The 15,256-nt window shown below is 47.0% G+C and overlaps 1 protein-coding gene across 1 annotated transcript; it reads left to right on the top strand.

Moving 5' to 3' along the window:
- The first annotated feature begins 7,459 nt into the window (after positions 1-7,459).
- On the top strand, positions 7,460-11,546 carry LOC144110629 (uncharacterized). The gene is made up of 4 exons (XM_077643703.1): positions 7,460-7,574; positions 7,670-7,985; positions 8,528-8,611; positions 10,782-11,546. The coding sequence occupies exons 1-4, from the start codon at positions 7,460-7,462 to the stop codon at positions 11,254-11,256; spliced, it is 990 nt and encodes a 329-aa protein (XP_077499829.1). The 3' UTR covers positions 11,257-11,546.
- The last annotated feature ends 3,710 nt before the right edge of the window (positions 11,547-15,256 follow it).

Raw genomic sequence — 15,256 nt, 5'->3', positions numbered from 1 at the left:
TTCTTTGACGCCATGGAGGCCAGATGCTGTGAACGCTCCATGCTCATTAACGTCGTTGTGTCTGGCGAGTACTTCCTTTCCCTCGGTGAGTACATTTTTTGCTTTGGTGACGTGAATACCATGTGGTGCAAGATGCTGCGCCGCATCAAGAATGGCGTCAGTAGCAAGATCCGGGAGTCTGAGGTCAGCGTTGTGGTATACCAGCAGCATGAGGTAGTCACCTTCACCATAGGCATCATCGATTGGAATAACGACCAGCGCTTGATGCTGACTAGTGCCCTCTGCGTCATATTCAGGAGCAGGCGCTTCGCTCTTGCAGGGCATGGCAAGGAGGCGGTTAAGGGTGAAAACGCGCTGTCGCTGCAGGACGCGTACCAACTGCAAACCGGTGTGCGCTGCAGTGGCGAGAAGCGCAACTGCTGCTGTCGCTGTACGTGGAGCGGAGGTCCCGCCAAAAAGCACTTGCTTCTCTCCTTGCAGCAACCGGGCACAGAGGGTTAAGGGGGGCTCCAGGGCGACTGTGGCTGTTTAGCTTGAAATGTTGGGGGTCGGTATTCCACCATCGGATGAAGACGCACAACGGCAGCGCTCAGTTGACTTCCCTCACCCTGGGCTTGCGCAGGCACAAGATTCCGACACGAGTGGCGCACCGGACTCGCGGAGCGCAGGTGCCATTCCCTGAGGCCCACCAGCATGTCCAGTGTTGGCAAAAGGGGGTCCTGAAGCGTCGTCGACTCGTTGTGCACAGAGAGACGACGCGCAGGGACTGAGGTTCGCGTCTTTAGTTGTGGAGAACCGAAGAAGCAACCCTTGAAGATAGCATGCAGATGGCGGCGTCTTTCGCAGGGTGGCTAGGGCAGAGTGCCAGACAAGAACATCAGCGCGTTTTGCCGCGCGTGTGGACATCAAATGCGTGAGTTTCATCTTCGTTTTTAAGGGAATTAATTAAAAGGGCTTGTGCACCCTATTTTAACTTCAACTGGGTTGCGTAGACACAACAAGGAAGTGCACATAGAGGCAAATGAGGGGATGAAACCCGAATGTCAGCATTTCTCGGGTGCTATGCTGTGGTATGAGTTTAAGGTGTGCTAATCAAGACGTTGGAGTAGCTGGCACTGCATTTTGCCTTGACGAAAATGGACAGGAATTTTCTTGTTTAATGTATTAATTTGAGGTGCTGGTCAACACATTGTCGGTCGTTTTCTGTAGCTAGGCTTTTAATTCGAGATATGTATGCGCCTACTGTTAAGATTAGCAAGGCAGCCGTGAAGGTAAAAGTGCGGTCAAAATATTACGGATCACGATTCGGCGTTTGAGATTTTCTTTAGATTTATTTCCGAAGGCACCGGCGGGATGTGCTAACTAATGTATAAAGTACTACCTAATTTTCTCTCGGTAAGGCATGAAGTTTGATCGACGTAGCGTGCTCAGTGCTCTTAAGGCCCAGGCCCTACATACTCCGAGGTGCCTGCTTTTTGATGGCAATGCGAAGGAAAAGACTCAAATTTTTGTGGGACTGTAAAAAGAATGAAAAATAAAGTGTCGCTGCCCGTGCCACTTAATGTCAGTCGCTCTAACACCATGGTCGTGACAGTGCTTGCATGCGAAAAAGGCGTTTCTGTATCTAACGGACGGCTCAGTTTCGAAGGCAGCCGTTCCGAGGTTTACACCTGTCCAGTTGTGGTGGTTTCAAGGGACGTCGAAGGGTGCACAAATGAAATGGCCTGGACCACATAGGCATCGTACCAGGCATGGAGACAGCACGGATTATTTTCCTTATTTCTGGAGTCCGAGTGAACACGTGCAACAGTAATTGACTCGCACGGCGAGCTGCTGTGCTTCAATCGCCGTGATGAAATGGCGTTGTAGCCATTGTAGCTGCTGCAAGCTCCAACTGAAGGCGACTGCGCCGCTAACACCACTCAGTGTGACGCAGAGATGTGCGAATGATGTGCAGCCGGTCTGGTGTGCATGGTGGAGCGGGTGCATATGAAATGCAGACGGCTGATCTTTTGTGGAACGTTTTATTTGGAGATTCACAAAGTAGATTCCCCAGCGGGATCAGTGAAGAGAGAGTATCTAATAAGTGTTCTTTTGCGCCCGTGACGGCCGGAACCTGCTCTCTAAGCTTAACATCCAGACGCACACGATCACCTTATTTGGGCGTAACTTCACTCAGTTGTTCTGCGGTCCTGTGGGACAGTACAGATGTTGCAGAGCAAGACCATAAAAGTATCGGCGTATACCTTTGTGTTTAGAATTCTTAAAACACTTCTCCAAAATCTTCGATAAAAGCGCTACAGTACCTTGCGTTTCGTCCGTTGTTCCCCAACAATCGGCTGTCTCAAGAACTTTACTCAAATAATGAATATAGACTAACAAACGCATTACAAACGCTGCATGCAGGGCACCAGGAACGGCGAGTACAACATTGAATGCCAAGACTGCAATCAGATCTAACTGGATAAGAATAGTTCCTGGCCATTTCTTCCTATCGGCACATTTTTATGCGCTGTTGCGGCTAGGGCTAAAACGCGTTAAAAACGTTCACTTAAACATCTAGTTGGCGATTTCCCCTCTATTCCGAGAGAGAGAGCATGTCACCACGGTAGCTCCCTCTTGTACCTTTCACGAAGACTTCCTGAAAATTGCATTTCCATCTTCTGGAAAGAACTGAACCACAGTCTGCAACTGGGCATCATATTCCTGTCGTCGAGGGACTCTTCGCATCGTACAGAAGCACTTAGCCGGGGACTTTGCCATGCGCGCTGAAAACCCTCAAAGTAGTTATAAGAGAGCTTCTCATGCGGAAACCGGCTGCATGTCGTAATGCTCCCTATCAGTTTTCTCTGTATCACTCTCGCTCTCTTCAGTTTTCTATCGTCAACGATTCCACCAACGATGAAGGGGTAAAAATTAATCAGGAAGCGCAAATTCGTTGGGGTGGCTTTCAGTTAACGCCGGGGCCAATCACAAATTACACTTTTAAAGGCGTAATTTGAGCTAGAAAAGCCAAGAGGCATCGATTACGCGTACTTCTTCTTTATTGCCATCCGTGGCTTCTTCTTCTTCGCCTTCTTCGTCATCATCACCTTTAACGCTACAGCTCTCGAGCGGACGCGAAGAACAACCGTCCACTACAGCAGCGGCTCCGCCTGTTTCCTCGCTGTGGGCTAGGCGACAGAGCAGTGGGAAGTCAACATCTACGCTGTTCCTCCTGAAGCTCCAGTCCAGCCGCCGTCACTGCCACGTCGTCCCGAGTCAGTTGGTGCGTGGGACGGCTCGCCCGGGCACGAGATGGAACTGCGCTGTGTCCAGCAGCAATCTTTGACACCAGCAGGTCTGCGACTGCTGTCCAAGCCAGGGCTACCACGGGCGTCCAGTCCCGTGACGGCAGCTGAGGCGAGTTTCAGAGCCACATCATTAACCGCGGTGTCATCAAGTTCAACGAATGCATGGGCTCCGACTATTGCAAGGAAAGCAGGTGCTTCAGATGGCAGTGGTTCTTCAGCCGCCATCGATTCGTCTCTTGGGAAGAACATTCCGCGGGAGAGAAAGACGCTGGCTTGTAAGAACTGTGGACAGCACGCAAATAAGCATTGCGGTGTACGCCATGGAGACGGCGGACCACCATTGACGGCCAATCGCTCGAAGGCTTATCTGAGTGGCACTGGCCTGTCGGTGACGGTGATTCCAGCAATCGCCACATTGGCTCCGACTCTTGCTACTCCTGAGCTCGTCCCGCCAATAGTAGACATCTGTGTTGGAATTCAAGTGCCGCGACGGGTTGCATCTGGGGAATAGGAGGCGAGGAATCCGAGGGAAAAACAGAGGCATCCAGAAGAGAGCAATGCCATGAAATTGCGAAAAGAAGATATGGAACTCTTCGGATTTTTGTTAGATGAATAGTGTTTGATTTTTTGAACGTTTTCTAAGCAGCCGATACCTTCTGCCCTTTATCTTTCTGCGTTTCCTTTAAATATGATGTTTTATGTCAATCGAGGTTACTACATGCTGTGTTGAGGTTTTGCTGGCTCTTCCTTGGGTGCACACTTATATTGCAAGGCGTGTTATTAAATTTTAATTTGTGCAACTTCTTTGCTTGAGAAAGTGCCTGGGAGCTCCGTGCTCGTCTTGTGTCATTGTCTCTCACCCCTTCACGTGCTCCATTTCCTACAGTCATGTATATACTTTTTTGATAACGTTATTTATATCCTCAGGGCATACGGGTAATGGGAATGTAGAAATAAAAGAGTAGGCGGGTGTTAAATGAAGGAGAAAAGGTGTGCCGATCTAATGATATCGAGGAGCGAACGGTGGTGTGACCCCTGCATCCAAGGAATATATGAGGACGGGTTGTTCGGCTTTAGACCCACTGGTGCCAGGTGGCGAATTCTGATTGGCTTGAGCGCCGGGCAAACCCACAATGAGTGGTGAATATCAGCCTGAGGATCTTGCGAGTTGCAGACAGGACAAGCAGGGGAGGGGTTATAAGTGGCGAAATTGAAGCCACGTCCGAGTGAGGGCAGGAGGGAGGGCAACCCCAACCCGGATCCTCCAGAGCCCAACCTCCTCTGCATGGGTTATCGCACACGGAGGGACGAGAGCACGTGTGTGGCGCCGATGGTGTTCCTTTATTGGGAGAAGGAGGGTAGCATCATACATGCTGAGGAATTTAGGCATTTATGTGGGTAGGGTCGCCAAGCGGGTAGCAGAATATGGAGAGCTTGGTGAACTCAGCATGTCACGTGGGATTCACTCAATTCAAATGGTTTGCGGGATGCGAGCCGCCAGAAGATGTATATTCTGCAAGATTTCTGGGCTGCGGCTGACGCGTCGGAGTGGACGTGTTGCTTGAAGGGCGTCAGTGAAGATGATAATGTGGGCTGTAGGAAGCAAGGTAACTAGGCCTACAGAGCGAAGTGACTCTTGCATAGGAATAAGCTCGGCGCAGAAGGAAGAAGGAGGTTCCGAAAATTGAAACCTAGCCGTCTTGTTATGTGCAGGCTTGCAGGGACAGTAAACAGCAGTCGTTGTTTCACAGCTCTAGATGCTGGGATATATATATATATTGAGCCGCGGGTAGGTGGATATCTTGTTACGCGATTCGATAAGATGAGGTTGGTCGACGTAGATCGGTAGGTTTGTTGTTGCTCAGCTGCACAAAGTCCCATGAAGGAAGAACTGAGGGTGGTGGTGACAGTATAGAGCAGGATGAAGCATAAGTCCGGAGTGCTCACTGTGAGTGCTGTGTCAAAGCTGCCGTGTGGATTTTTTTTTTGAAAGCCAATTCTGATCCGATGAAATTCTACTGTACTTCTGCGGGCGGCATTTCCTTCGCTCTTTGAGCCCCCAGTTTCGGAATAAGGGAAAACAGAATAGCTCGAAGAATACGTCGAATTATTGCCGTTTGACAAGTTCTGCAAGCTAGGTAGTACCTCTTAAAGATTTCGCCTGCCATATGGTATCAATAATAAATATTGTGGGGTTTGATTCGGGAGATAAATAGTTTCTCCAAGCTTAATCACGGCTGACACAGTTCAAAACCGCCAGGCCCCACCCCGTGATCGCGTACGCTACCGAGCGCACGCCAATCACGGCGGGCCTTGCTCTGCGGGAACAAAGGAACGACACACTGGCTGACACAAACAGGCATTTATTGCTACCGCAACAATAACGCCCGCTAGCAACAAGATATGCTAATGAATCGAGGTCATCCGAATCACCAGCAAGGTTCCGAGCGAATGTTCGCTCGCGCTAGGGCAAGGGATATACTCCGAGGCCGGACGGGATGAGATACGGGAGCCAGTCTTCCCGCCGCTTCCTCGCCCAGCTGGCGAAGAGCGAAGCCGCGATCGACACGTCCGCTCGCGCCGACGATCCCAGCCGAACAGCCTTTTTGCCCTCTCCCGCGTGCGAGCAGTGGGCCTCTTCGATTATCCACCTCTGGCAGCCCGCAGGCAGCCCGCGGGCTACCAGAGCGCGCCGCCAGGCGCTCGATTTTCTCGAGCTGCTCCGCCCACTTTCGGTGGCTACCCAGAACGCGTTCGATTTTCTCTGGCTGGGCGGTTTCGGGCTGCCAGCTGGCAGCCGGGCTGCCAGCTGGCAGCCAGACTCGCCAGGACGATTTTGTGCTGGCAGCGTCGTCTGCTAGTTCCACAGCTCTCCGCTCTGGCGGCTAGCAGACGACAAAATGGAGGGAGGCGCATTCGCGACAGCTTGGGTGGTTAATAGCTAGGGCGCAGAAACGGCGTTCGCGTTCGTATCTGTGCTGTTTTCCTAACCGTATCTTATTTCGAGTGGAATCTCCGAGCCGTATCCTGTTTACTCGTTTCAACTGACGCTTCCTATCGGCATCTCCGCGCGGCGTCTCGCGCGAAGCGTTGTTTCCTCTCTTGATTACTTGAGAAGATAGGTTGGTTTCCGGTCGTATTTTATTTTACTATGTTCACGTCGGCATCTCTCTAAACTGCATACATGCATGAGTGCTCTTGTACGCTGGCTTGCAGCTGGTAACCTTCTCTTCTTGCGGCGTCTACGATATATCTATTCTTGAATCAGCCGTATTTATCTTTGTTGCGTGTCTTGCAGGTTCAGCGGACGCTACCGATTTGTTTTTCGAACGACGATGGCCGCGCTTCGGATATCATATCGCAAATTTCGGCAGTTCTGCGTGGCGTCTCAAACGGGCGCGCCGTTATCTCTCTCAAACTCGTTAGCGCGCTTATATCTTTTCGTTTGCGCGGCGGGTACAGCTGTATTGTATATATTTGCTTTTTTTTCTCTTGCAGGCTCAGCGACCGCTAACGACGCCTGTTTCGTTCGCACCTCTGGGTTTCGGCTCGATCGTATCGGCATGCGCGCTCCGAGCGTCCCGTACACACGCGTGAGACGCGGTTCACGAGATAATTAACGGATGTATCGTATATATGAGACACGGGCGTCTCATATACGATATGCACCCGTTATCTCGTGAACTCCACGCGGTTGGTTTCCGGTCTTGTTTTATTGCAGCACATGTACGCGCGTGTCGGCGCGCTCCTCTGATGTGCATGCAAGCATATGTGCCGGCGTGCATGCGTTGTAGCGCTTTTTGCTGCTGGCTTAAGTGGTATCTAATTCTTAGTTTGTGGCGTCTACGATATCGATATCTCTCTTCTGGTATCAACATATCTTAAATTTGGTTCGTCTCTTGCAGAGGTTGAGCGATATCGTTCTGTTTCGGACAGCACTTCGGCATCCAGCTCTGCTCGGCACCCGTGCGGCATCACTTTGGTGCCGACATGCATGCGCGCGCGTGTAAGCTTACGGGCAGTATCTTATTCTGTTTCTTTGGCGGTTTATGTATGTGTAGCAGGAGTCATTCGTTCTGCATGGTATCTTTTGCATCTTCTTCGGCCCTTATTTATACGTCACCTCCCTTCCAACACTTTCACTTCATACGTTCATTTCGGAGGAGATGGCCGCGCCACTGAGAATCATCTTGGAAGGTGTGGAGAGAGAAATTTTTGAGGCAGTCGACGACACCGGTGCACCCATTGTCCACGGAAACCAGCGCCTTTATGCGACAGCAGGTACGTACGTACGTGTACCTTTCTCGTTTGTATGTATATGCAATATTTGATCAGTACTTAATGCGCAACATACATATGCTCTCCTTTGGTTGCAGACAACGTGCAGGTTTGGCTGAATGCGCCGGCAGCCCCCGTCCCACATACCATCGAGCCCGAGGAGTTGTGGCCTCGGGCCAAAGTTCTTTTCCTGATTCAAGAATATAAAAATTTCAAATCAGACCCTTCTAAACGCCTAAAAACTAAAAGACAACTCTGGGAAAATTTGGCAGATTTAGTGAATTCCAAATTCGGTTGCCATTTGACCCATTCGCAAATTGAGAACAAGTGGAGAAATCTAGAGAGAAAATATAAAACGGTGCGACAGCATAATGGCCAGTCAGGGGCGGACCGGAGAACATGCGAGTTTGAAGAGTAAGTATACGTAGAACATGGTCTCAGTAGAGATAATTAACTTCTACTGAATGGAAAACTTTGTTTTCCTGATTCTACATACGTGACTTTTGCCCCTGAAGCAGTTTAGTCATTCCACAAACCTGCGAATTAAGAATGTTGCAGCATTTTTTACTTTTTTGGTGCAGGTAGATATTGTGACAGAATAATTAACTGTACCAATTTTGGACATCTTTTGTCTAAATAATGTAATTCCTGTTGTAATTTTAGGGTGTTATAGATTACACAGCAACATTTGGGCAGATAAATTGACTCTTTTTTTGTCAATTGCATACAGCTGCTGAGAGGCATGAACCCGGACTTTGTGCTCATGTCAACAGCTTTGCTGCTGGGCAACTATCGGGCATTATGCATGCCGGCCATGGTTATAAGCTAGCTATACATGTGTCTTGCGTCGCTGAGTAGATATGTCAAGCTTTATGCATGAAATAATATGTTTGTACACATATTAAGTGATGTCATATATATGTGCCAAATGGATCATAATTTTTTTTTGTCCTCAGGGAGCTCGCTGAAATTTTTGAAAAAGCTCACAGCATCAACCCACCCTACCTGCTGGGACAAGGACTCGTCCGGAGCGTCCAAGAGTGAGTCATTTTTTTTTCTGCACACGACAAGTGCGACAGGGAATTTACATGCACTGTAGCACAGGCATTGCCGAAATAAGAACTGGTGAATTGGGTTTGCCTCCTAGCCATATAGCGGAATCCTTATGGCACCACTACACAGCAAATGGCCTCAGATAGTGAGGAATGTTTTCCTTAAAGATTTAAAGTTTAAGGGGTGCAATGTGCTCCATTACATGCCGAAAGAACCAATCCAGTTGCTTGGTTGCTTTTGAAAAAGACAGTGCATGTCGTGCAAAACATATTTGAAATCAAACACTACCAGGGGTTTCCCCAAGTATAAAATCAGGGGAATGTTGAAGCTAGGGGAGTAGCGGTAGTCATTTTTCAGTTTTTAATTGTGTTTTGATGTGGCACGTAGGACTAGAAAGGCTCATGACTGCAACACTCATGTCAAAGAGTGCCAACAATTGCTTCGCTTTAGACAAGGATACAAGTCATATATCAAGAGACAAAAGTAAGGAACAAGGACTGCGTGAAATGTGTCCAGAAACGGCGCAGTAGCTCGGACTACTAATAAACCTTACAAGAAGAAATATCGCTGTCAGTCGCCTATCAAAGACTTGTTAAACTCTGCAAAACACGCATCTTTGCTCTGAACATAACAGATCGAGTCAGTAATTAAACACACACACCAAGAAGTCATGTGCATGCTGAACACTACGCACATGTGGAAGGTGTACATCAGAGCTTTAATATCAGCCGTGATGATTTGCATGACACTGAAACATCTAGGTAGCAAAATTTATGGCTGCTACACACAGTTGGTTAAATATGTACAAGCACAGGCTCTTCGCATTGTCCGACTATTCACTCAATAATTATAAAGCAATCAAGAAATCATCACGGCTGATATCAAAGCTCTGATGTACACCTTCCACGTGTGCGTAGTGTTGAGCATGCACATGACTTCTTGGTGTGTGTGTTTAATTACTGACTCGATCTGTTAAGTTCAGAGCAAAGATGCGTGTTTTGCAGAGTTTAACAAGTCTTTGATAGGCGACTGACAGCGATATTTCTTCTTGTAAGGTTTATTAGTATTCCGAGCTACTGCGCCGTTTCTGGACACATTTCATGCAGTCCTTGTTCCTTACCTTTGTCTCTTGATATATGACTTGTATCCTTGTCTAAAGGGAAGCAATTGTTGGCACTCTTTGTGATGAGTGTTGCAGTCATGGGCCTTTCTAGTCCTACATGCCACTTGAACACACAATTAAAAACTTATATATCTGTGTGTTTCCTAGTAATAAAATAACTGGACTGCCACAAATATATGGCACATTCTCAGCCACAATCCTAGCAGTTACATCCACCAGTTAGGTATGAAAAAAATTCACTACAAATTAAGGAAGGGCCTTCAGAGAAACAAGGGTGTGTGTAGGGAAGCCACTGAACCTCGCACAGAATGATATGGCAGGCAATAAACAGCTGGTTTAAGGGCACATGGAAGGTCACATGCATTGAAAAATTTTGCTTTGTCTACAAATGAGTGGTTTTTCTTGATTAATGTGGCCAACATGTGAAATAGTGGCTCAATACATTACGAACATTATGGCACCACATATATAAGGCTTCATGTTTTGAGCGATATTGTGCCATCCCTGACGGCAATCGAGAATTACTGGGAATAAAATGCTCTAATTTTTTTAAAATGGACCTTGATACGTTTGAAAGGACATTGAGCTGTTGAAATTACTTTGCACTTCTTGAAAAATTCTGTGCTCTAGCTTATTTGTAAATGTAACTGTGGTGTGCGCATTACAAAGTTCCTCCGATATTTTTTTTAATGGCTCTTTAGAGCACAACAATAAATTTGACAGATTAATTTCATAGGGTAGACCTTTTTGAACAAAATGACAAAACAATCTGCACTGCTAAATAATTTATTTGGCTAAACTGAAATTGAAAAGCCTTTGATAGAATTTTAATTCCTGTTTCGTAAATGGTGTGAAAGAGGCTCCAAACCAAAGTTTCTCAGCTGACTTTTGCTGCCAGCAGAATTATGTACGAAATTAAATGACTACAAAATGAATGACAGTGCCCTTTGTGTAGGGATAACACATATGCACTACAAAGTCTCTGTTCTTTAGTGCAAGGAGTGCATAATGATGTCGCATTGTTTTGCCACCAGCAGCCAGGCTGAACCTGCAGCCAGCCCCCAGCCTGGCCCCAGCAGGGTAACTGCCACAGCGAGCCCAATTCCCGGCAGCTCGCAACCAAGCACGAGCAGGGGCAGCACTACTGCTGGCGACTCGCAGCCCCCAAGCCCATCCGCGCAGCCTAGCCCCCTGCAACAGCAACCAGGCCCAGCCAGGAAGAGGCCCAGGACAGACACCTCTCGTGCAGTGCTCGAGAGTGCCGTCGCCCATCTTGAGGTGGCCGAAGCTAACAGACAGCAGCGGCACAGGGAGCGCATGGCTCTTGAAGGGAGGAAGGTTGCTGCTGAAGAGAGGAGGACTGCAGCTCTTGAGCGGGTGGCTGCAGCACTTGAACGGCGCGAGCTTGTCTCACTCTGTTCTCCGATACATGCCCCAGCTCATTCCCCAATTCATTCCCCAATCCGTTCTCCAGTCCGCTCTCCAAGCCCTCCTTACTATAATGCTTAGTTTTAATGTTTCGTTTTTTGTCTAGTCAGCGCTTTTTATATTGAATGTTCATTGATAATTGCTGTTATATGTTTGTGTTCAGTTCCGTATATTTCCGCTAAGTTGCTATGCACTACCTCGATGGAAAGAAACGCGAACCCAGCGCAAACACGCTCCGCTGTTTCAATTTCTTTTCACCGCGGTTTTACTTCGGTGATAGCAAAAACACATTAGACTCGTTCATGATACATTCTAGGACAACTCTAACGTCTTTTTCGTACCACCCAGGTAAAAGCGCGATGAAAAGAAATTCCAACAGTGGGGCATGTTGGCGCCGGGTTGTTCGCCTTTCTTTTCATTGAGGTAGTATGTGTGTGTGCGTGTGTACACTTAGACACACGTATATTCATCTCGTTCGTGGTTGCACTTCATATTGTGTACATAATTTAATAAATTTTACAACCCTCTAATAAGATCTGCATGCGTGTTTCATGCAATGACATTCTGGTCACTTGTTTCTGTGTGTACTGATAATAAATTTGATGGCAACAAAATTTCCAGAGCATACTTGTCTAAATTTCTCTAGCACACACCATCCTTCCAGCAGTTTAGCTCTCATTATAGTTGTCATTTACTGTTCAGAGGACACAATGCACATTTGAACATGTTGTCAGCCATCTTACGGTGCCCGAAGCTAACACACGAAGCAGTGGATGGCCATTGAAGAAAGATTGCTGCTCACTAGGGGAGTGCAGCACTTAATGGGGTGGTTGGAGCAATTGAGCGATGAACCTCTTCCTCCCATCATTCTCCAAGCCTCCTAACTAATGCATAGTTTTTCTTTTATTCCGTCTAGTAATCAATAGACATTTTTTATAACTTTCATTAATTGCTTTTGTATGCATGCTTCAACCTGTATGGTTCCATATATTTCCACTAATTGGCTGCAAGTGCACGTGTATACGCACACTTGTAAATTAGTATTTTATCCTCAATTATATTGAATTTCAATATGTGTGTACTTTAAATAATCCTAATGCTTCATCTTCTGCAACCATATGTAATAAGATCTCGGTGTTTAGTTGAATATACATTCTGATTACTTGTAGAGCATAACTGTCTAAAATTTCTCTGTCGTACACCGGTCTCATATTCCAGCAGTTTAGCTTACACACTGCCTCTTGTCATTTACTGTCCAGGGGGAAGAATGCAAGCATATATGGAGACAAAACTGAAAGGCTACTCTGCATGATTTACGCACGAAAATTTATTTCACAAGCATCACACATGAACACCATTTTGTGTACCAATATCTCTTGCTACATTAAGCAGGTGGCAGGCAGTAGCATACTCCAAGAACTGAAGAGAACAGAAGAAATTAACCTACACTAAAATGTGTCATCCTGCAGGACCACACAGCTAGATTTGCCTATAGTGAGAACACAGAGCTTCAAACATAGGTCCACCAACAACAAAGCGTTGCAATACACACAACATATATCAGAAACTTATACAGCTCACATTCATTTACCATGGGCTCATGATATACTCCCTCTTTAAGGGCAGGCCACAGGTGTTAGTGGAGTATGGTTAATAAATAAGCAAAGTTTTTTTCAAATTAAGTACTATTTATGCAATTTATTGCATGAAAAATCATGAGATTCAGCTAAAAAATTTTGTTAGTGCACGGTTCAGGAACATCAACGACAGAAAAGGCTGCCAATTCAACAACAAAAAGTTCTGAGCAGGAGCTAGCAAATCCCACTTCAGCCAGAAGTTCGCAGTACGGACCAGAAGATGAGCCCAGCACAAAATCAGCTGATGCCCTATTAGGACCATATATACACTAAAAAAAAACTGTTCCTTCTGGGACAAATAAAACCACAGAAAAAGCAATTCCCATTAGCAAATCAACACCTGGGATATTACTGTGATGTGGTAAAACCATATCTTTAGATATAAAGTAAGAAAGAACGGTCACAGCCATTTAATTAAAGCGCAGTTGCAATTAACAATACGCCATTCTTCACCACATCATCTATCTGCAGTGTATATTAAAAATATTTCAATGAAAAAAAAACAGAAATGGCATGCAAATACAAAGGTACAGAAATGAAAAGGACAAAAATTTAATACTCTTGGCAAAAAAATCTAGGAAGACCACTCCATTACATTTAAAGAAAAGATTGAAAGGCTGCAAGTCAATCATCACAGTGCCAATTGCGTTGCTTCATTTATAGTCCCAACAGGCAACATATATATACATAACGCTAACATATATTTTTGCTGAAAGCAAATAATTCAATTTCTATGCTTTCAGCCTTAATTTTATCTTTAAATGTAAAAGAGTGATGGAAGCTCACAATGCATGCATTATAATATAAACTCAAGCAATGAAAAAACAAATGAAGGAAGGCATACACAGGAGGCATATATACTTCACGATTACAGTCTCTGAGCCACGCTGTCGCGCAAAGTTCCTGCCGAGACAGCACACTCTTCGTCGTCGTCGGCAGGCTCGGTTGGCGACACGTTGGTTCTGCTGTCCACCTCTTCCATCATTTCCATCGCGTCGCCGCGCCTTCTTGCCTTGTTGTGCAGCACGCAAGCTGCCAGCACAATGTGCACCGCCTGGCTTATCCTTGCGACGTCGATGTAAAGGAGCCGCTGAAACCGCGCCTTCAGCAGGCCGAAGCTGCCCTCCACAACAACGCGCTGCCGACTGTGCGCATTGTTAAATGCCGTCATCCAAGGCTGCCAGTTGGTCGTGGACTGGCGGTACGGCGGCAGCAGCCACGGCAGCAACGGATAAGCAGCGTCGCCCAAAAGGTATCCTCCTGCGCGAATTAATTCACATATATTATATGTACATAAGAAATAAAAATTAACGAGAACCTCCGGAGTATATGACCGACCGTAGCATATGTAGATATCTGCAAACTCGTAATTCAGAGCATAAATATATCTATAGCTGTTGCTCACAGTTCAGCTTGGTTAAATTAATTAAGCAAGCGGGAACGATCGAGACGATTGATCGATCTCTTGCATATATGCGCGCGCCGCTTTCAGTTTTCTGAACTCTCTTCCGCGCATAATGCATGTATTAAACACGCATTAGTGATGTAACAATAAGTTCTTTAACTCACCTTCACATTTAGACACTCCGTCTTTGAAAAGGAAGCTCTCGCGGAGAACCCTGGAGTCGTGCGCGCTGCCGGGGAAGCCGACGAAGACGTCAATGAAGACCATGTCAGCATTGCAGACCCCCTGGAGTGTGATCGAATGAAACTTTTTTCTATTATAATAGCTTTCCTCCGACTCCGAGGGTCGAGCAATGCGGACATGGCATCCGTCAATGGCCCCGATGACGTCCGGCAGCACTCGTCCGCGACGGCCGATCTGGCAGAAAGCTGCCTTGCTGCGCTGTCGCTCGTCGGGGTCCGGCCAGCATATCTCCCTCTTGCTTATCGAAAACAAGAAATCCAAGATGCGGCTTATTGCCGCGTGTACCGTCGACTCACTGACATCAAATTTGTCGGCGATCTGGTACATCGTTGTTTGAGTTCCGATGTAGGTCAGGGCGATTAGCATTGTCTTGTGAGCAGACACCTGGCGCCGTCCTCGACATCCTTCCGGGTAGAAGGCAGATGCCTCAAATTCGCCAGTGATATCTGCGCACAAGCTTCGCGAAATACGAAAGAGCTTCCCGAATTCAAATTCTAAATATGTGGGAACGACTCGCTCCACATAGAGTGGGACCCTGTGGCGGTCCTGCCTCTCTACATGGCCTCTCTACATGAGCCGCCAAGACAAGCACGACGCACTCGTCACCGTCGTCATCTTCGCTGCAGTCAACGGTCTCACTCCGGTCAACAGAATCGGTGAGCGCAGCAAGTGCAGCTACCTCTTCGCTCGACATGAAGAAAGTGATCAGCAGACGACACCGACGCGCGATCCGGCTGCTCGAAACTTTCCTTACGGTTTCCGGTGGCTGCCAGCTCAAGTGACCATGACGCGTTTT

The sequence above is a fragment of the Amblyomma americanum genome, chromosome 1, assembly GCF_052857255.1.
Source record: "Amblyomma americanum isolate KBUSLIRL-KWMA chromosome 1, ASM5285725v1, whole genome shotgun sequence".
Lineage (NCBI taxonomy): Eukaryota > Metazoa > Arthropoda > Arachnida > Ixodida > Ixodidae > Amblyomma > Amblyomma americanum.
The sequence above is the reverse complement of the archived record's forward strand: the minus strand, read 5'-3'. Positions and strand labels throughout refer to the sequence as shown.

Excerpts from the sequence above, each read along its gene's own strand:
- LOC144110629 (XM_077643703.1), top strand. The coding sequence starts at position 7,460 with ATGGCCGCGCCACTGAGAATCATCTTGGAAGGTGTGGAGAGAGAAATT. Across the intron at positions 7,986-8,527 it reads AGAACATGCGAGTTTGAAGA|GGAGCTCGCTGAAATTTTTG; the intron begins GTAAGTATACGT and ends TTTTGTCCTCAG. Across the intron at positions 8,612-10,781 it reads CTCGTCCGGAGCGTCCAAGA|CAGCCAGGCTGAACCTGCAG; the intron begins GTGAGTCATTTT and ends TTTTGCCACCAG.